Source organism: Musa acuminata, chromosome BXJ1-3 (genome assembly GCF_036884655.1).
Source record: "Musa acuminata AAA Group cultivar baxijiao chromosome BXJ1-3, Cavendish_Baxijiao_AAA, whole genome shotgun sequence".
Lineage (NCBI taxonomy): Eukaryota > Viridiplantae > Streptophyta > Magnoliopsida > Zingiberales > Musaceae > Musa > Musa acuminata.
Genome location: NC_088329.1, coordinates 34,535,571 through 34,555,687, shown reverse-complemented (window position 1 = coordinate 34,555,687; position 20,117 = coordinate 34,535,571). Strand labels below are relative to the sequence as shown.

The following is a 20,117-nucleotide window of genomic DNA, read 5'->3' as shown; positions in this document are numbered from 1 at the left end:
AAAAGATATCATCTTTAGTAAATTACAAAAGGAAACATAGGAGAAAAATATTTCAATTCATGCTTAAGAAATCTTATGATTTATATAGAAAATCTCCTCTTTACTAAATGGTAAGAAGAAACATAGAAGAACAAAGAAGAGATCTTGATTCACATTAAAAAACTATCAAGTTTTGATTCCAAGAATTCAAGATCGATCATGATATAGATAAAACTCATTCAAATCATTGAATCATCAAAATTACTTTCAAGAGATTCAAAATGACATACATAGATTTATCATTTTCTTGTTGAAAAAAAATGATAAGATAGATATAGAGAAAATTTTAAAATGTATTCCCTTTTTAGTTGTTTCAATTCATATAATTAATTTCATATAAGCATGCCTAAGTTTTTTTATGCCAAATAAAAATATACATCAACGTTTAACACCGAAAAAAAACTTTCATTACGACAAAGATCACAAAAATCATCATACATAATTTTGAAATATAAACTCATTAAGCATGATTTTAAATCACTATGCATCATTAAATCATCAAGACATATATTATTTCTTCTTAAAAATATACATAGGATTTATCTTAAGCATTAGATTTAAGTCTAACATTTTGTTCCTTTATCATAAAACATGCAATTTTCATGATCATTTTCAAAATCACTAGAAAGATAAGCATGGTCTCAATTTATATATATATTTTTAACAATTTATATGTAATTTTTTAAACTAATTTAAAAATGACTCATGAAATGCATCAAGTAATTTTAAAATAAAGTAATGGGGTTTTGGTTACCTCATCGTCGAAAACCATTAAGACGTAGTTCACAACTTTGTCTTTGTTGGTTTGCTTCTCGTTATTGGATGAGCTTGATTCGTCCCAAGCCACCTTGAATACTTTTTTTTTCTTTGACAACTTCTTTTTAAGTTTATTTTTATTTTTTAATTAATGTTTCATTAACTTTTTAAATTTTATAGTGAGAAGTTCAAAATCATCATCATCATAACTTGAGTTATCACTCAAGTTGTATTCTATTTTTCGAAATGCCAAATCCTTCCTGTTCTTTGGAAGGTTGTTCTTATATTTGTTTTGTGTCATACAACTGATTTCATAAGTCATTAAAGACTCGATAAGTTCTTCAAGTGAAAAATAGTTCAAATCCTTGACTACTTGAATGACTGTTACTTTAGGGTCCCAACTTTTTAAAAGGGATCTCAATATTTTGTTAACGAGTTCAAAGTTAGAAAAACTTTTACCAAGCACTTTTAAACCATTGACGACATCCGTAAACTAAGTGTACATGTCTTCAATAGTCTCACTTGGTTTTATCCGAAATAATTCAAAATCATGCATCAAAAAATTAATTTTTGAATCTTTAACTTTACTAGTGCCTTCGTGTGTGATTTCAAGTGTATGCCAAATATCAAAAGACGTTTCACAAATAGAAACTCGATTGAATTTAATTTTATCCAAAGCACAAAATGAAGCATTCGTAGCTTTGACGTTCGAAGAGAAAGTCTTCTTCTCCAAATAATTTCAAACGTTCATTAGAAAAGAAGACTTTTGAAATTCGTTTTCGATAATATTTCATAAATTTAAATCAATATAAAGTAAAAAAAAATTCTTATTTGAGTTTTCCAATATGTGTAGTCCATCCCATTGAAAAAATGAGGACGAATGATATAAAGTCTCTCTTGAAATCGAAAAAGAGCTATTTCTTTTGGTTGTTAAACTAAACAAGAAAAAAACGTAGCTCTGATACCAACTGTTAGGATCGAGTCGACACTAAAAGGGGAGGGGGGATAAATTAGTGCAGTGGATAAAAACATCATTGGTTCAAAAATCTCATTCGTTCGATAAAAATCGATATCGTAAATGCTTAACTTGAAAGCATGCGGAAGAGTGTAGCAAGAAAGGCAATTTGCAATTAAAATAAAAAGGTTAAAGTAAATACAAACCAGATTTTTATAGTGGTTCGATCTACATGACCTACATCCACTCCCAATTCCTCTTCCGTCGAGGCTACCGACATCTACTAGTGGTCTTCCTTCAATAGTCGAAGACCAACCACCTTATTACAACTCTATTCACCTTTTGACAAGTTCAGGAGAGAATCTTTACACCCCCACAACCTCCTCTCTTAAACTTCACTAACACTTTAGAGTTTGAGAGGAGTTCTCACAAGATTACAACAACATTTTCTTCTTGTTTTGCTCTCAATTCTTGTGTGTGTTAATCATGGATGAGAGGGATATTTATAAGCCTTAAGTAGATTCAAACTTGGAGCCTAAAAGTGTCTCATCCTCAATTTTTAAGGTACTAGCGGTGCCATCGCTTATGCTGGGCAGTACCACAACCTACAGAACTGACACTGGGCGCTACCACCGCCTAGTCTAGCAATACCACCACTTGACACAGTCTCAGAGACTGTGCCACTGATGGTTCCATTTGTTATGTCACTGTTTAGTCCTTTCACTTAGCCCAACGTAGCCTAAACTTGGGCCAAATTGAAACATAATTAAGTTGGCCCAATTCTAACCCAATTACGCCTAAAACCTATTTTGATCTAGACAATTATTATAAAGCTTGAATCAAATATTGTTTGATATGTCATTGGTTCATCGATGCTTCATTCGATTCTTCGGTGTATCGTCTTTTCTTGCGGCCTATTACCTAATTGGCCAATTGACCTCCACAACTCCGATTTCCTTAGCACAATTTCTGCTCTTCTTTACCCGATGCTCGAACCCATGGCCCGAACCCTTCTACCGATACGTCGATCGATCCTCTGGCTCGACATCCAATCTTCTGATATGTTCTACTCCGACCTAACATGATTCTTCCTGCTTTAATTATCTCTCCCTAATCAAAGCTTCCTACGTCATTCAAAACGTAGATCAAATAAACACTATCAATTGGTTTCATTATTAAAATCTGAGATTCAATATGTGTTACCGCCCAGCACAGGCGGTGGTATCGCTAGTACCCCAAAAACTAGGGATGAGTTATTTTTAGGCTCCGAGTTTGAATCTACTTGAGGCCTATAGATACCCCTCTTATCCTTGGTTAACAAACACAAGCACAAAGAGCTTAAAAATAAAAAAAAGCTATAGCAATCACTTGAGAGATCCTCTCCTCTAGTTTTAAGTTTAGAATTTTGTTTAGGAAGGAGTGAGTGCTTGTAAAAGGTTGTCTCCTAAACCTATGAAAATGAGAAGAGGGGTGTAAAAGAGTAGTTAAATTTCATCCTTTGAAAGAATATCGTTAGTGGATGTTGATGGCCTCGACAGAATAGGAATCAGCGGAGTGGATGTAGGTCATGACGACTGAACCACTATAAAAATCTAGTTTGTGTTTACTTCTTGCTATTTACCTTTATTGCAAACTGAATTCTTACTTTTACTACGCTTCCACACACTTTCAAGTTAAGAATTTTTTATATCAGTTTTCATCGATTTTCGAATCGACGATGTTTTTATTCGTTGCACTAATTCACCCCCCCCCCCCCCCCCCCCCCTCTTAGTGTCGTTCTTAATCCTAACAAGGTGCTCATTAGATAATGAGTTCACCGATTGAATCATTTACGGAATACTAGATCGTTGATGATGCCTTATTATCAAACAATAATTTCGTTGTCCCAATGGTGTATCTGGTCTTTAGACTTGAGACATAAAGGATGTCCTGTATAAGTATTCAACTCTTTGATACTAGACTTATAGGCTTAGAAGTTCCAGATCTAGCACAACCGATCATCGAAAGTTGCAGCCACTCTTACAAGGGCTATTGAGTGTTGATAGAGGATCATATGCTCTTGGTGTCATGAGAGAAATATCATATATATTCTTGCTTAGATAAATCCTTAGCTAGGGTCATTCTGATTGAGAGAGAAAGAGTTTCTCCGGGAGAATCCGATTAGAGCGAGACTCGAGTAGAAACCGTATGGGCCTGAGAACACCATGCTCGATATATAATATTTGGGATATTAGATGGATGATGAATTATATGTACACGGTAACTAAGGACATATAGGTCCAAAGAATTGGATTCCCTTGTATTGTCTAGAGACTATGGCGTAGTGGCTTAGTACGTCCTTAGTCGATGAGTCGAGTGAATTATTATAAAAAAAATAATTCATTGAGTCAGAAAGAATTCTGATAGGTAAGACTCACAGCTAGCTCGATATTGGGTCTAAAAGGTCACATACATATGATATGTATTACAACGAATAGAGGTTCGAATATGAGATATCTACTAGAGCCCCTATCTTATTGGATATCCAATAAGCCCATGAATTATTGGATCATATGGATGAGAGACAATAAGAGATTATTGGGTAGAGACCCACTAATCTAAGAAGCTTGGGTAGTTGAATGGAGATCCAGTATCAAATAAGGCAGGATCCATTAGGGTTAAGTTAACAACGAACCTCTATAAATAGGAAGGAACCAAAGGGCCATAGGGTAGGCCTTTTTGGCTGTCACCTTCTATTCTTCTCTCCCCTTCTCCTCCTCAATGAGCAGCCCCTATTCGAGGCTTGTGAAGATTTGGATAGCGATTTGAGGAGCATCTTTGTAGCCCATGTCATGTGGATCACTACTAGAGAGGAGGACAGTTGACCTCCTTTATCACCTCCTATAGATCTGTAGGATTTCAGGGATATACGATCTCCCTAGATAAAACATATCTCTCTTATATGCGTGGTTTTTGATTTTATGGTTGTTGCACACAAATCTTCCACAACGATGAAACCTTTTGTGAAAATTTATGGTTTTTGTTTCTATTCTTCCGCTATGCATGTGATGTCGTCCCTAGATTTCCTAACAAAAATTAGTGCCCTCTCCTAAAGGCAAATGAAGAGAACTCGTGCACCTTCTCCCGAAGGTGAAGAAGGAGAGCCCATCTCCCGAAGGCGAAGGAGGAGAGCCTCTCTCCCGAAGGTAAAGTGGAGAGCTTATCTCCCGAAGGCAAAGGTGGAGGCGGAGCCCAAAACTCACTACGATGGATATTATATTGAAACTGACACCCTTATCCGAAGGTGAAGGAGGAGAGCTTATCTCTTGATGGCGAACGAGGAAGCAGAGCCTAAAATCCATAAAGTTGATCGAGGCAAAATCCATAATAGCAAACTCCTACTCTTACTCCCATAACAATGGTCGAGACAAAATCCGTAATGTTGGACCCCTACTCCTGTAATGGTGGTCGAAGCAAAATCTGCAACGGTGGACTCCCACTCTCACAATGATGGTTAATAGCAAAATCCACTATGGCAAATGAATGGAACTACTATGATAGTGAACGAGCAAAACCTGCTACGGTGAACGAATAGAACTGCTATGACAACAAACGAATAGGCTCACTACGACAAACGAACAGAAGCGCTACAATAGTGGACAAACAGACTCGCTACGACAGTGGATGAACAAGCCCGCTATGACGGATGAATAAACCCACTACGACAACAAACGAATAGGCTTGCTATGGCGGGCGAACGAACTACTACGATGAACAAACAAAAACTGTTACACAACCACAAAACTCAACCTTGACAAAGCCAAATGATGTGCCTCGAACCCTTTATCGGAGCCCCAAAACATGCCTTCTAAGTGGGACAAATGATAGGTAATCTATCAACAATTGGCACGTAGTCACCTTGTGTCATTCAAGTCATTTACCTACATATATAAAAGTAGAGAAACACAAATTTTCTTCTCATTCATTATGTCAATGAAGGTTTTCTCCCTTTATAATAAGGAAGACAATCCTAAACTTCATTCTCATCCTTTACGATAAGGAAGAGGATCACAAATTTTTTCCCTCCTTCAAGGTATAAAAACACATTCGAAATAGGAAAATAGAGGACTCACTCCTTTTCAACCACTTGAACATATATTTAGGGAGATCAGATACTAACTTGAAAATCAGAGAGGGCGGGGAAGGAAAGCCCCCTCGCCATTGATCACTTATGTATGACTTCAATGCATCTAAGGAGCATCTCGAGACGACATTGAGCTTCCTTCAACAAATAAGTCGCACCTAGAGATGACCCTGAGCTCCCTTCAATAAGCAAGCTGCACCTCGGGACCATCGTAGGACTATCACTGTGAGCCAGCAATATATCATGAGTCCACCTACCATCTCAGCTCCTTCGCTCGGGTCGCTTTGTCTCCCAACCTCATATATATATATATATATATATATATATATATATATATATATATATATATATATAAAATCAATTTTATATTTATATTAACCGTATCATTCGTATAATTGACCGTGAACTATAAATGAATCTAACGAGTTTTATATGAATCATATGAATCTTTTGTTCTCCTATGATATAGCACCGATAGTACCACTTAATCGAGTACAAATAAAGCTTGTACTCATGAACTTATGGTACGAAGAAGAAAGATAATTTAAACGTAAACTCGAGACACTCACGCGGTAAGAAAGAATCACACCACAGACTGGGTCCCGCACGCCAGAGCTTTAGGGTCAGGAAACGGGTTAGAGAATGTGGCGTACCGCTAACTTATCCTCTATAGGTGATTATAGTGGATGCGTCCACGCCGGGACGAGGCTGCCGAGACAACCTTCTGAGAAGATCCTCTCCATCGGTTTTACCAGTTGAGTTCCATCGAGACGTTCATTTTTGCCTATGGACGGTAAGGATGCTCCAATTGCAGCTTTCACTTGAAGTGTGACTACAGAGGATGCCCACTCCACGAACCGCAACGCGACGCCCGCATGTTTCTACCAATACCCCTATTTTCCTCGTTATTACGAATTTACCACGGCCCGATGAATTGATCGAAGCCAGCACCGACCAACTCGTGCTGTGTGCGGCCCGGTCGCTTTCGTCGGCATCGGCTAATCTCATCCGTTCGTTCCGTCTGTGATTCGGATCGAGCAGTTAAGATTGATTCTCGGAGCCCCAACAGCACGGTTTTTGATGCGTCTCGAAAGTGACGAACGGGCGACAGAGCGATCGAAGCTGCGGATGGCAGAATTGTGGTTTGGACCAATGGGATGGTCGGTTCTGAGAAGGTGCAAATTAATGGCAATGAGTTGGAACAGTTCATCGCCCGTCGGCGTTCGTATAAATACCTCCTCACCTTCTCATCGTCGGTGCTTCCGCAGCTCCTTCGGCAAGGGTTAGGGATTCGGCGTTCTTCTTTCTTGAGGCGATGGCTGAGGAGGCAGCGGAGCAGCAGAGCGGGGAGGCGGCCACGGCCGCGGTGGTGGGCCTGCTCGGGTTCAAGCCGCATCTGGCGGTGCCAGGGATGAAGGCGGACGCGGCGGTGCAGTTCTACAAGGCGGCGTTCGGTGCGGAGGAGCTCCGGCGGGTGGCGCATCCCAAGCGCAAGGCCGAGCAGGAGCTTCCTCTCATCCTCTTCGCCGAGCTCAAGATCGGCTCCTCCCTTCTCCTCGTCAGCGACTGTTTCGACGCAGCGTAAACCCTCCTCTCTCCGAACCCACCCCTCCTACTTCATCTTCGTTCATCTTGACATGTTCGGTGACTATGGCAGGGGGGAAGGGGGGACCGCGGCTGTGATCGGCGGAGGGATCTCATTTCGGCTCGAGGCGGAGGACGTGGACGCGGCCGTGAAGATGGCGGTGGCCGCTGACGCGGAGGTTGTGAGCGAGGTGGCGGAAGACGAGAGCGGCGACGTGGTGAAGCTGAAGGACCCCTTCGGCGTTGTGTGGGTCGTCTCTGCCGCCGTCGGAAACAAGACCCTCGACGCCGAGGCTGAGGCTTGATCTAAGCCGTCCACCTCTCTCTCTCTCTCTCTCTCTCTCTCCCTTCTTCTTTAGGTCAATTGCGTCATTAGCAGTAGCAAAGCTGGTACTCATGACAATTCCTCTCAGTTAGCTCTCTAATCTCATCGTTTTGATGCTACAGTCTAGTGCGCTACCTCTTCTTTCTTGCTTGCATTGTTCTGTAGCTGTTCTTCCACCCCCTGGTCGCCGTGCACGGATGGTGTTTGATCAATGTTCCACTAACCACAACACGTCTCATTTACCGTTCTTCAGCTTAACTCTACGCTTTACTTGTGCACTGCCGTGTTCTCCGTACTCGAGGAATGGTGACATGCCAAGAATAAGGCTGTTCTCTGTCTATTTTTGCTTTCTTTCCTCTGAAGCATGTCTGCTTCTGGTCATATTGCTTGCAGTAGTTTAGGGTTGATTTCTCGATGCAGTCAATGGTGGTTGTTGCCTGTTACATTTAAGGAAGAGGAGGAGGAGAGCACACCATTCTTTTGGCCAACAAGAATCTTTTTACGGGGAGAAGCAGTACTCAGTGCATTATAATAGGCTTTGCTTCAGCTTTTATTTTAGGAAATAAAAGCAGGAAGAAGAATATATATTTGCGGAAATTTAGGACTTTAAATTAGAATAGTAGTTTGAGTACATCTAAATTTAACTCCTTAAATTATTCCTTACTAATAATTAATTACTCCTTCCATATTCATATGGTGATTCAGAACAATCTTTGTTAAAACTCTGTAGATAACTCAGTATGTTGCTCGAACTGTTCAGATTTTATTAAGTTAAAAAAAAATAAAAATTTAAACACAAAAGTTACTCTTATTACATCTAAATAATATTTAGAAGGGATGTATGGAAATCACTGAATGATATCAGTTTAAGGTTTGATATCATTTTGCTACTGATCAACTATCAATTTTGAGTTACTAAGAATATATGCAAAACTTGAGTTTAGAGAGGAGCGCCCACAAAAATTACGAACTCTGGAGGGTTATGTATTTATATATCCCCCATTCTGTTGTTTCTTATTCTCTTATTATTATGTCTCCTTTGTTCAGTAGCTTTGTCATATGTTTCTCATATTGTTCATAAAATAAATACTTATAATGTTGCTTTACTCTTCCCTTCCCTCTTTCTTTACCAAGACTACCTGTATGCGTATTGTCTACGAGTTCACGAAATCGGGAGATGAAACTTTGTTGATCACCTTTCAATCCGCAGCCAAACAGTCTTCGTGTCCTGCGTTAACAGAGACTCAAATTGAAAGGTTAAAGGTCAGGAAGAGCCTAACTTGATGTAACGGGCCAGCCTCGAAGCCATGGCAGTTGTGGCCTTTTTTACGGCGACTTCCCCTTTTGTCAATGGGGTTCTTTTATCTCCATCGACTGGCTGACAACAACACCCCCTCTTGAGTTCTCCGGCAGGTACAAGCAGCAGATGAAACGAACAAGTATTTCTCAGCTCGTCTATAGGAAAGCAACCAAAGAGGATGTCGTCTCGACATCCACGATCATAGGAAACCCCGACAACATCCAGGAGTTTGCCAGTGACAAGTCTTCTCTCAACACCAAGAACAATCTGTCAACAGCAAGAACACAGCTGCATAAATAGCATGATCGAGATCATCACTCTTGCACTACTTCTCAGCCACACCCCAAATAGCCACGCTTGCCAATACATTCAAAAGTGTTTTAATCTTACCTCTATCTGCCTCTAAGAGCTTACGTAGTCGCACATACTAGCATGGGCACCGCGGCATTCATATAAACCAACCCAGTGTATAATTTTTTTCAAACTACCAATCACCATGCCATAGACCTATACGAGGATGCTGCTGGAATTCCGTCTCTTGCTCATGACGTCTCCTCTCCTCATACTATCTGTCGTATGGGAACTCATCACTGTTTTCCATTACTTTAAAGTGCTGTGGGTGCTGACCGGTGCAGTATAGGTTCCACATTTTGAAGTATGCCCTCTCCAGATTCCTAACCTGTAAAATTCGGAGGCTGTCACATTCTTCTTGTTTACCAGAGATTTGAGACATGGAAATCTAGACATTTACGGAGATTCACCCCCTACATGGGTTATATAGGCTCCGGATGAATGGAAGAGAAAACTTGCGTAAAAGAAATTTATCGATTCCTAGATGCCGTGATTGCTTACCCATCTAATGGTGTCGAATAGAGGACAAGTCATGCGGGCTTCCTTCAGACTATTTGTAAGTGCTTGGAGCTTCAAGGGATTCTGGGCTAGCGCAACTGCCTTCTCTTCATACTCTTTCATGCTAGAACATGGAATCCACGTTGAAGTTACATTAGTTGGTTTAAGGTTTTCGATGGTCAGTCTATAGGAGTTACGACAGGATGGCAGTCATTACCTGCTCACAATCATCTCCTCCCCAACTCCAGTAGCCAGACATAGTGAACCAGCCACTCTGGTAGCCATTTTCTCCAGTGGCAGCGTTATTATTGGCACGCCAGCCCACAACACATCCGTTCCTGTTGTGTGTGCATTACACAGTGGCCTGCAAATAGAATTTATAAGTAATCCATTTCAAATCCTAATCACCAAATGTCAGCAGTTCTGCCAAGAAGTAATTTATATATGGGAAAACTCACGTATCAAGAAAGAGATCTGCCAAAGCACTGCGTCTGATATGTTCGTTCTTCATAGCGATGTCTGTGAATATGATCTGATCAGGTCTCACTCCTTTTGACGCAGCATCTGCACAGGGCAGTTCTTATAGTAAGGTGAGAAAGACAAAAATTAGGCAGGAGAGAGACAGAATATAGCCGCATCTTTGCTCCATAATACAGTGGCAACCTAAAAATCTACTTACATGCCCGAAGTCTCATCTCTCCAGCTGCGGGAAATCTCAGTAACCATAGTGCACTATTTGGAACACGTTTCAGAATGTTGCACCTGAGATCCATTGAGATTATTAGTGGAGGATTGGGAGAACAATGTCATGTCTAAACATTGAAGCCATGAACTTCGAAACATATGCTTTCATTCCTCCTAGAAATTATATCAAAGTGTTACCATGCATTAAATAGTTCAGGGTCCATCTTGTAAAGCTGATTGAAGCATGCAAAAATAAATTTATCTTCTGGCAGGCCATAATCTGATCGCTTATGTCGACAGATAGGACTTAAGACATCACGATTTTTCTGATGTACATGAATACCAAAGCAAGGTTAGAATGAACATAATCAGGGAGGGATAATAATAAAATAAGTAGATTTAAGTACCTGCTTATAATCATTCACAAAGTAGCAATGAGGTAAATGGACAAGCTTCTCTGAGTAAATATGTGAGAACCGTGTAGGAGAAACAAACTGCAAACAAATATAATAAGCCATTAAGTAAGCATCAAAGTGGTAGGAGGAGAAAATGTAGAAGGTAAAGATTCCAGACCTCATCAGTAACCAAGTAGTCAATGTACGTTGCACCTGTTGTTCCAGGAAAACCCATGTATGAGACCTGGATTGGTGCCGGCTGCATAGCAAAAACTTCATTTCTTGCACCCTGTAATACAGTCAGATAGCAGAAATGGTTAATAATGTAATTGGATTTGACATCACTCTTGACAATTATTCATAGACATGGTGGCAATTACATCCTAGTCTTCGAAACCAAGGACGATGCTCTCACCAAGACACTGACAGAGTGAATGTCAAGCTCACACTAATGGAAAACAAGGCGGCAGAATCAACTCAACTAGATGCTCAACAGATGTGACATCATGATCAAAATCATCCACATAACTAAATCATGGATCCTAATGCTAACAGATTGAAATCACCCTGTGCAGCATTCACTAGTGCATATTCTTTTGCCACATCATTAGAATTGCACTTTGTTAGATACTAGATCCCAGATATGCTATCTTAATCAAATTGACAAAGCCTAAACATATATAGCAACATTTCACCTTGTGAGGGCCAACTTGAATAATTCACAGATTTCCACTAGATTCCCAAATATGGTTTCTTGAGAACCTATGACTTTAATATTATACTAAAACCTCTAGAATGCATTCTAGTAAGATTTGTAATTGGTCTTGTTCTTCTTGCTTTGTGATGTTAGTACCTAGCCCTCAGGGGGCATGATGAGTTAGATGCATCACTTTAATCCACTACTAGAAAACTCAAGAATGACTTATACTAAGATGTGTATTTGATATTGTTCATCCTAGTCTGTGGTGTTAGTACTTGGCCCTCAAAGAACACGATCACTGGCATGCATAATGAAGAAATCTATGCTCTTGGATTCTTTCTTAAGTTGATCCAATAATACAGGTTTAGAAACATATTCGATTAGAGGTCATGCCTTTTTTAATGAAAAGTATTTTCATATGATGCTCATTCATGTACTCAAACCTGAGATCTATCACTTGTGCAACAAAGCACAAACCAACCTGGATGTCTCAACAAAGACGATTAGAGGTCATGTTGCTTCCTTACTGATATTATATAAATGGAAACAAATTGCTGCTTAAGATTCAACAAACATTTATATAGTTATCAAATGAAATATATAAATAGCGACAAATACCTTGGTGTAGCCATTTAGGTTAATTAAGATCTGTATCTTGTCTTCATTGATCAACCTGCCAATCATATCAGATGACATCGAGGAGACATCAGTGAAGTGCTCAGCCTCAGATTGGATTCGTTGCCTCCATTCACTCCCATCATTTGGACTCAAGGCATAGCAGAACACCTGTGCCTAAATTATTAGTTCACACAGAAATTGTTTAAATATAATCATTAGCAAGACAAGATTTAGCCTGTAGAACCTCAATGTTCTCCTTATTGTGCATTCCAAATACTGAGCCCATAAGATGTGATAGAGGATGGTTACCAAAGTCACTACTCACATATCTGGAAAACCATTTGGCATTATGTTACATCAACATAAGCAGTTGACAGACAATGGAAAACAAAAAAAATTACTCACCCCACCCTGAGCCGCCCACTTCTGCCCTCACTCTTCACAGGCATACGAGGGGGGTGAGCAAATGCAGGAAGCCCATAGCGAGAGGCAATTAAGGAGCAATGAGCTGCATATTTTCGGCTGAAAGACCATTTACCATTACACAAAGTTCTCATATTTAAAAAAAAATGTGGGAAATGAGAAGAAAATTGTTTCACCTAATTTCCAATGCAAGCAAAGGATCAATAGGATATGCAATAGCATGAAATGGTTGCACACTTGGAAGAACTGACATCTGGTAGAACAAGCACAAGCAGTTAATAATGAACACAAAGTCACAAGTTACGACACTAGTATGACTCTTCATACTAAACTGCAAAGTAATAAGATAGTGAGTCAAAACCTTGATCTGCCTTTTAATGATCCCTTCGACTTCAACAAATTTGCTATCCCTACCATCCCAATCACAGACACACTGTTCAATCAATCCAGAAGGAAGATTAGAAAGCTGTATTTTTGGATCATTAATTGTCACCATAAATGTAAATAAATATCTTCAATAGTTCAATGATCCTAATTTTGCATCTGAGTTTGATGAATAAATTAAATAATAACGAAAGGATAGGATGCAGGAGATATTTGACACTGAGTTATGAACTTAATGCAATCTGCCCTGGTTCCTTCAGAGGTCACAATAACTAAAATCAATTATTGCCTGAAGCAGACAATTGCATTTACCAAACCTCAATAGCAAAACCTATAATACTTTCTTTCACAGACTGTCCAGAACAAACTATTGGCCCTAGAAAAAACCAGCTGGAATTAGAAAAGACCAGTGTCACAAACAAGAAGGCTTCTCATACTACCTGTAAGGTATGTAGAAGGTTGCAAGTTGCTTCTGGAAAATCTGGACGCAGAAGTAGGGCTTGTTTGTAACTTCTTAGAGCTTCTTTGACATGTCCACTGCAAAAATTTGTAACTGAAAAAGATAATGCACCATAAAAGAAAATATTTGAGAAGCACAGACCACCCAGAAGATATACCTATCTTTATAAGCAGAAGCTAAATTTGCATGAGCTTCAGCCATAGTGGGCCTAATCACCACAGCTTTAATATAATCCTGAATTGCCTCACTAACTCTGCCCATCTCTTTAAACGTGTTTCCCCTATTGACGAGCCCATCAGCTGCCATAGGATCTATGCGAAGAACCTCATTGTAACAAGCTATTGCATCAGCATAGTTGCCCTATGTGTGGTTTAAAGGAGATTAGAAATTTTAGTACAAATTTCAGCAAATGAAAGTAGCACAAGTTCACCTGAAGTTGAAGTGAAAGAGAAAAACATGGTGAACAACTGGAATCTGACTAGTTATGATTTAGCCAAACGCACATATTCTATAATGCTGAAGGAAGTAACGAAAAGTACCTGTTGTTTGTATATGACTGCTAAATTGTTGTAAGGAGCAGATAAACCAGTTGTTACTGACAATGTTGCTTTATAAAAGGAAGCAGCTGCAGTCATCATATTCCTGCATGAAAGATTTTTTCTCTCTGTAATTTCCCCGAGTTATTTCATGGCACAAAGTCCTTGCAACAAATAGTATTGCTCGAACATCCTCTAAAAAAATGTTCTGAAATCTCACCATTCCATATATATGTTTCCAAGGTTTGTAAGAGCCTGTGGGTGGTTGGATTGAAGAGCAAGACATGACTTCATGTAGAAAAAATGACTGTCAGATACTTAGCAAGATAAGAATAGACAAGACATGAGATGAAAAAGTCAACAAAGTTACCCGATAACAGTTAATGGCTTCTTCCACTCTGCCAGAATCTTTCAGAGCATTTCCCTATGAGAAAACTCAATCAGGCAAACACTCTTCCTTTTGTACAACTATACCAACACTTCATTTTATTTACAACCTACCAGATTATTGTATGCCTCCACGAACCGTGGATCACAAGTTATGGCTTGATTGTAGTGATGAATAGCTAAATCTAGCTGACCTTGCTCATAGAACGTACTAGCAAGATTTCCTGCATCGAGGGTGCAATCCTCTTTTGTATTATGATGTAAAGGTAGTTTCTACTTGTCATATATTCAGAGAACACACTGTTGCTGCCCTTTATAGTAATAAAGTGAAAAAGATAAACAGTAAGTCAGACAAGAACAAATGAAAAGTTCCCCCAGATGGTTAATGATCAACCACAGGAATGAACAAACAGCAAGAAAAGAAACAGCACAACAGAAATAAAATGTGACCAATGGTATAAATTCCAGCCACTATACCAGTGAATACTAACCATAAGCCATGGCATAGTTTGGACGTGCCTGAACAGCATGTCGATAGCACATGATAGCCTCCTGAAGCATTCCCATGGCCTGGAAAAGCCCAAAGGAAGAATGATTTTTCTCCATAAGCAAGACCTTTCCCATTTTTTCCCGCTAATGGAAATTACAATAACATGAAAGCTTACCTTGTAAACATTTCCTTGGTTCAAGTAAGCATCAGCAAATGATGGTTTCAATTTAATAGCTTCCTGAAATTAAAAAAAAATCAAAAACAGGATGTAGCAAGGAAATGTCTTCTAACTAAAACATTTTCGCTCAGTTCCAAAAAAAATTGACATCAGGTACTAGACAAGAATGTCTTAGAAATTATATATAAGAAACTAAGCAATTCCTTGCAGTAAGAAATATCTTTTGGAAAAGGGATCTCTAATATCTGCAGCACTGTTTAATGAAATTTTCCTGTCAAATTGATTACACATTACTTCCTACAGTTTAAATGTACAAAATCATGATCTTGAGATAATTACAATAGCTTGAAAAACTTGATGATACAAATCAGTCGCTCATGGGCTATTAAGTAGTATAAAAAAATTGATATGTGGAACAAGAAAAAAGCTTTCTCTGAGCTGCTCATTGACAAAAGAACTAATAGAGAATAATATAATGTTTACAAAGGAAATACAATGAAATAAACAGTTAATACAGAACCTTTTTCCCCCAAAAAAGGAGCTGCTGATACATTTTGGATTTGCAATTAGTGACAAAATTACCATTGAACAGACTAAACAGGAACAAGAGTATCCACTGAAGTGTCTCAAAAGTTACATGTACAAGTGCACATTCACTGGGTTTAATGTTAAAACTATTCTCTATCAGATTAAGATCCAACAGCATTCCACAAACTTTTTTCGAAAAAGAATCGAGTATTGGAGCACAAATACAAAAAAGATCAGGAAAAACTATGTTTTTTTCTGAGGTGATATGGCAAGAAAATTGGCTGCACAATCTACTTTTCTCCAAGTATGCATACACTTTCTAAAAGTCATTTTTACCCAAAAAAAGGTATCAGTATATTTTGAAATTTGAAACTTCCAAGCTATATTTCCATGTTTAAATTCTTAGTAGAACTCGTGCATCCAATTCCACCTGTAGATGCATTGTTCTGTCTTGGTGGCCTTCCACCAGGCCTGCTCTTAAAGCCTTCACTAAAATACCTATCATTTAGGTCAGACATCTCCCAAAGAATTACACGTTCAATAGACACACAGAATGTATCATACTGCTGCCAAACTGGCACTCAGCAGAGGTATATCCCACATAACATGCCAATGAAGACACAAAGACCACACAAACATATGAGATGTATCGGGAACAAGGCCCGTGGCACTCAATTCATGCTATGTACCACAACCATGGCTGGCACAGGCATGAAAGCAGCTACATTATCCTTGCAATAGTGTATTAATGATGACAGTCTGGGACAGTATGCCTCTAGAACTATATTGTCCGAGTTTGTGTCTGAAAAAGCTGGGTCAAGACTCCAGGTCCACTTGGGGGCTGACAGTACCAAAAATAACTGATAGAAAAACTCTTCAAATGAATTGCAAAATGCTTTTCCAAACAGCATACTATGAGGTGGATCAATCACCTACCTTATAATACATAAGGGCTTTGCTAAGGTCTCCTGCCTCCATGAAGAGCCCAGCAAGATTGGACCATGCAATGGCAAAAGTAGGTTGTATACGCAAGGCCTCAAGATAGCATTTATATGCCTGCACATGCCATCAAATTCTAGTATTAATCATCTGCCTTGTCGCTTAAGTTAAATGACATCACTTGTCTGCACTAAAGCTGAAGGATCCAAAATGATGAAAGAATATTATGTTCACTGAACTGATCAATAAATCCTTCTATAGTAAAATCATCCAATGGATGACTAAAGTAACACACGTAATAACAGTTATCGAAGTTTCCAGTAACTCATTAGGAATAAGAACATTCATTCATAAGCCAAAGATCAATGGTCAATGGGAGGAAAATATACCAAGAACTAATTAAGAGAAATGGAATTGAAAATGCATACCAGCAAAGTATGTCTAATTAAGCAATTATAATAAGTGCACCAACGGGGTAACACAAATTCAGCACCACTGACATAAATGGCGTGTACTTGCCTCGACCATCATGATGACAGAAAAACTTGGATTTTCATACCTCTTGAACAAAGCCTTGAGCTTTCATCAGATTGCCAAGATTACTATGAGCATCAACCTATTAAAAAAATGCAATAATCATCATTGGCTTTTTTTCATACTTAAGTGTGAGACAAAAATGCAACATTACAAAAATTCACCAAGAAAGGGTTTAGCGCAAGGGCCTGCCGACAGCATTGGGCTGCCTCATTGAGTCTTCCTTTCTGCATGTACGCACTTGCCAAGTTTGACCAGGCATCACAGAAGTTAGGCTGAATCTAGGGAAAAACAAAAGAAGACTGATGATATTAAAAAAGAAGAGATATCAATCCAGGTATTCCATTATTTCTTAGAAAAATCAATGATGAAGAACCTGCAAATTTTAAACCAAATACCAGGACTGAAATGTTAGGATCCATGTACAAGGAAGGTTCCTGCTAAGCATGCAATACAACATCCAAGAAGATGGGGAAGAAAAAGTTATAGCTAAAAAATTGTACAAGAAAGAGCAGCCAATGTACAAAAGACAAGTATAATGATTTTAACCTGTAGTCTATCTTATGATGCTCATCCATAAGTCAAATTTAGGCCCAGAGGATAGTCACATAATTTTGTTATCTTCTTAGACTGGTGGACAAGTAAAATTATTAAATTCAATTCTATGGCTTTACTATACATGATGGAATAGGGGAACCTAAAAGAATTTCACAGTTTCTTATGAACCTAAAACCAATGTGCTGCCTCAGTCACATGCACAGAAGTAAATTATTTATGAGATAATCTATACAATGCAATGCTCAGATGATAGAAAAATTAGGAAGAAGAAGAAACTTCCAAACAGATCCTTTGCCAAAGAGATATTTACAATTTGCCCTCAAGCGGGTGACCCTTCACTTCTCTCCTTACTTTTCCAAATTTTTTCTTTTTCTTTTTTTTGTGGTTTTGAGACAAACCTTCACATACAATTTTCCCAAATCTAGTCATTATTATAATAGTAAGTACAACATAAAATGAGAATTCTTCCATAGTAGATGCCTTAGTTTAATGCTACAAATAACATTGATCCCTGCTCTTAATACATCGTGTATACAATCAAATGCCTCGAAAACAAGAGACCCATTTTATGATGTTCTTGCATTCTCAAAGTTTATAAGCTACAATAAGGAGACACTCTCAACTCACTAGACAAACAACCTAATCTGATCACACAGAAAGAGAAAAGCAATGACTTTCAGTACCAATATCCTACAGCTCTAATAATAAGAAAACATAATTACAACATAATATCATTAATCACTCTCAATCTTTCCCCTAAACATGATCTTAACCTTTTGGAATTATAAAATAGCTATACATTAAACCATGACTAAGTCTTACATGGTACAATTCAGTTTATAATAGTATTGACATTTCTGCGATGACAAACTCTACAACCAATATTAGAAGATTGCATGCCAGAGATCCATTTGACAAACAGGCATCAGTAATTATAAATGTGAACACAAGCTTCTCTTTTAAAGTAAGATGATATCACAATATTGATTAATGACTTCATGACTAATAAAGGTGAACCAATTCATCATGCACTGTAACAGTAAAATATCAACATAAGAAGAAATGGTGAACTGAATTTCAAGAATACCTCAATGGCAGTCAGATAGTAACGAATAGCAAGGTCAACATTGCCTTTTTCCTAAGTAAAAGACAAACATATTCATCAGGTATCAGTGAAGGGCAGCTAAAAAATATTAAGACCAGTATATCAAATCTAAGATATATCCTGAGAATAGAGTTTTCTACTACCTTCAAGCATACATCTTATGAGTAGAGTGTCTTACATAATCCAATCCAAGCAACACAACCACTCGACCATAAACAAATAAAAGAAGGGAAATTTTAGTTCTTTTGTTACCTTCCATGCATTTGCCATATTTCCGTAACACTCTGAAAAATGAGGATCAATACCAAGAGCTTCCTCATTCCTCGCAATACACATGTCATAGTCATGGAGCTGAAATGAAAATAAATAAACAACAGTAGATAAGATTTTCGTTCAACAGAGACCAAATACCTATGAGTCCAGATATGTAATAAATTTAAAATAAATTTCCTCCTGAAGCACCTGGTAGTAGATTGCACCGAGGAGGAGGAGATTGTCCTTCCGCCGTGGATTCCTTTCGTAAACAGCATTGCCATATTCTAATGCCTGCTTGTATTTTGCAGCTTTATAATTCTGATGAGCTATAGCCAAATACATGTCCTCGTCAACTACATCATCCAAGCATCAAAGTCAGGTCACTCTTTGTAGGTCCAACAATTATTTTTCGGCATAAACAATAGATCCTCTCAAAAGATCATGCTTGTTGAATCAAATTACCATCCAAAATTCATATTCTATATCCAATACGAGTTTGAAGCACCCAAAGAAAGAGAATTTTACAACAACGTAAATAAAATCTCAAAATTTTCACTCGAGAGAGGACGTAGACCTTCATCCGACTTCGATCGAGGCAAGCATTTGACATCCACAGCCCCATCCACGGACTGCAGAAGATCCGACGCCTCCTCAAGCTCCCCCAGCGAACCCTTAAGGAACCCTAACCCTCCGCCACCACCCGATCCAAATGGCGGCGGATGCTGAGGCGGTGGCGGCGGCGGTGGCGCCGGATGCTGCTGCGGGTGCTGCCTCGCATCGCTCAGCAGCGACAACATCATCTTTCCCCGAAACGGACACCCCTGATGCGACTCCCAAGTCGGCTTCCTCCCGTCACCGAACCAGAGTGCGAGGACGTGAATCCCTCCGAATCCCCCGGACCCAAACAAAGACACGAAAGATTCTCGAGAGAATTCTACTCAAGTGTAGGAGTCGAGGACGAAAGCAACCCTAATTCGATTTGGGTCTGGAGGATCCAAGAACGAGACATCGC

General features: G+C 38.9%; 2 protein-coding genes across 2 annotated transcripts; one reads left to right on the top strand and one right to left on the bottom strand.

Annotated features, from left to right (window-relative positions):
* The first annotated feature begins 7,137 nt into the window (after positions 1-7,137).
* On the top strand, positions 7,138-7,958 carry LOC135637333 (uncharacterized protein At5g48480-like). Its single transcript, XM_065150025.1, has 2 exons — positions 7,138-7,454; positions 7,531-7,958. The coding sequence occupies exons 1-2, from the start codon at positions 7,189-7,191 to the stop codon at positions 7,760-7,762; spliced, it is 498 nt and encodes a 165-aa protein (XP_065006097.1). The 5' UTR covers positions 7,138-7,188; the 3' UTR covers positions 7,763-7,958.
* A 985-nt stretch (positions 7,959-8,943) lies between these two features.
* Positions 8,944-20,117, bottom strand: LOC135584034 (probable UDP-N-acetylglucosamine--peptide N-acetylglucosaminyltransferase SEC). Its single transcript, XM_065130239.1, has 28 exons — positions 19,680-20,117; positions 19,313-19,458; positions 19,103-19,201; positions 18,833-18,883; positions 17,352-17,468; positions 17,213-17,269; positions 16,651-16,770; positions 15,184-15,246; positions 15,010-15,088; positions 14,633-14,742; positions 14,502-14,555; positions 14,352-14,419; positions 14,135-14,237; positions 13,753-13,955; positions 13,576-13,672; positions 13,113-13,184; positions 12,928-13,004; positions 12,734-12,850; positions 12,573-12,657; positions 12,329-12,496; positions 11,189-11,299; positions 11,023-11,109; positions 10,814-10,941; positions 10,611-10,693; positions 10,390-10,495; positions 10,149-10,295; positions 9,935-10,055; positions 8,944-9,761 (listed from the first exon to the last, which is right to left on the bottom strand). Exons 1-28 carry the CDS (start codon positions 19,903-19,905, stop codon positions 9,648-9,650), a joined length of 3,009 nt encoding a protein of 1,002 aa, XP_064986311.1. The 5' UTR covers positions 19,906-20,117; the 3' UTR covers positions 8,944-9,647.

What these genes read in the sequence shown, in the direction of transcription:
- LOC135584034 (XM_065130239.1), bottom strand. Translation starts at nt 19,905, where the DNA reads ATGATGTTGTCGCTGCTGAGCGATGCGAGGCAGCACCCGCAGCAGCAT. An exon ending in AGTGGGCGGCTCAGGGTGGG is followed by an intron (nt 12,658 to 12,733) that starts GTGAGTAATTTT and finishes ATGGTTTTCCAG; the next exon opens with ATATGTGAGTAGTGACTTTG. An exon ending in ACTACTTGGTTACTGATGAG is followed by an intron (nt 11,110 to 11,188) that starts GTCTGGAATCTT and finishes ATTTGTTTGCAG; the next exon opens with TTTGTTTCTCCTACACGGTT.
- LOC135637333 (XM_065150025.1), top strand. Translation starts at nt 7,189, where the DNA reads ATGGCTGAGGAGGCAGCGGAGCAGCAGAGCGGGGAGGCGGCCACGGCC. An exon ending in AGCGACTGTTTCGACGCAGC is followed by an intron (nt 7,455 to 7,530) that starts GTAAACCCTCCT and finishes TGACTATGGCAG; the next exon opens with GGGGGAAGGGGGGACCGCGG.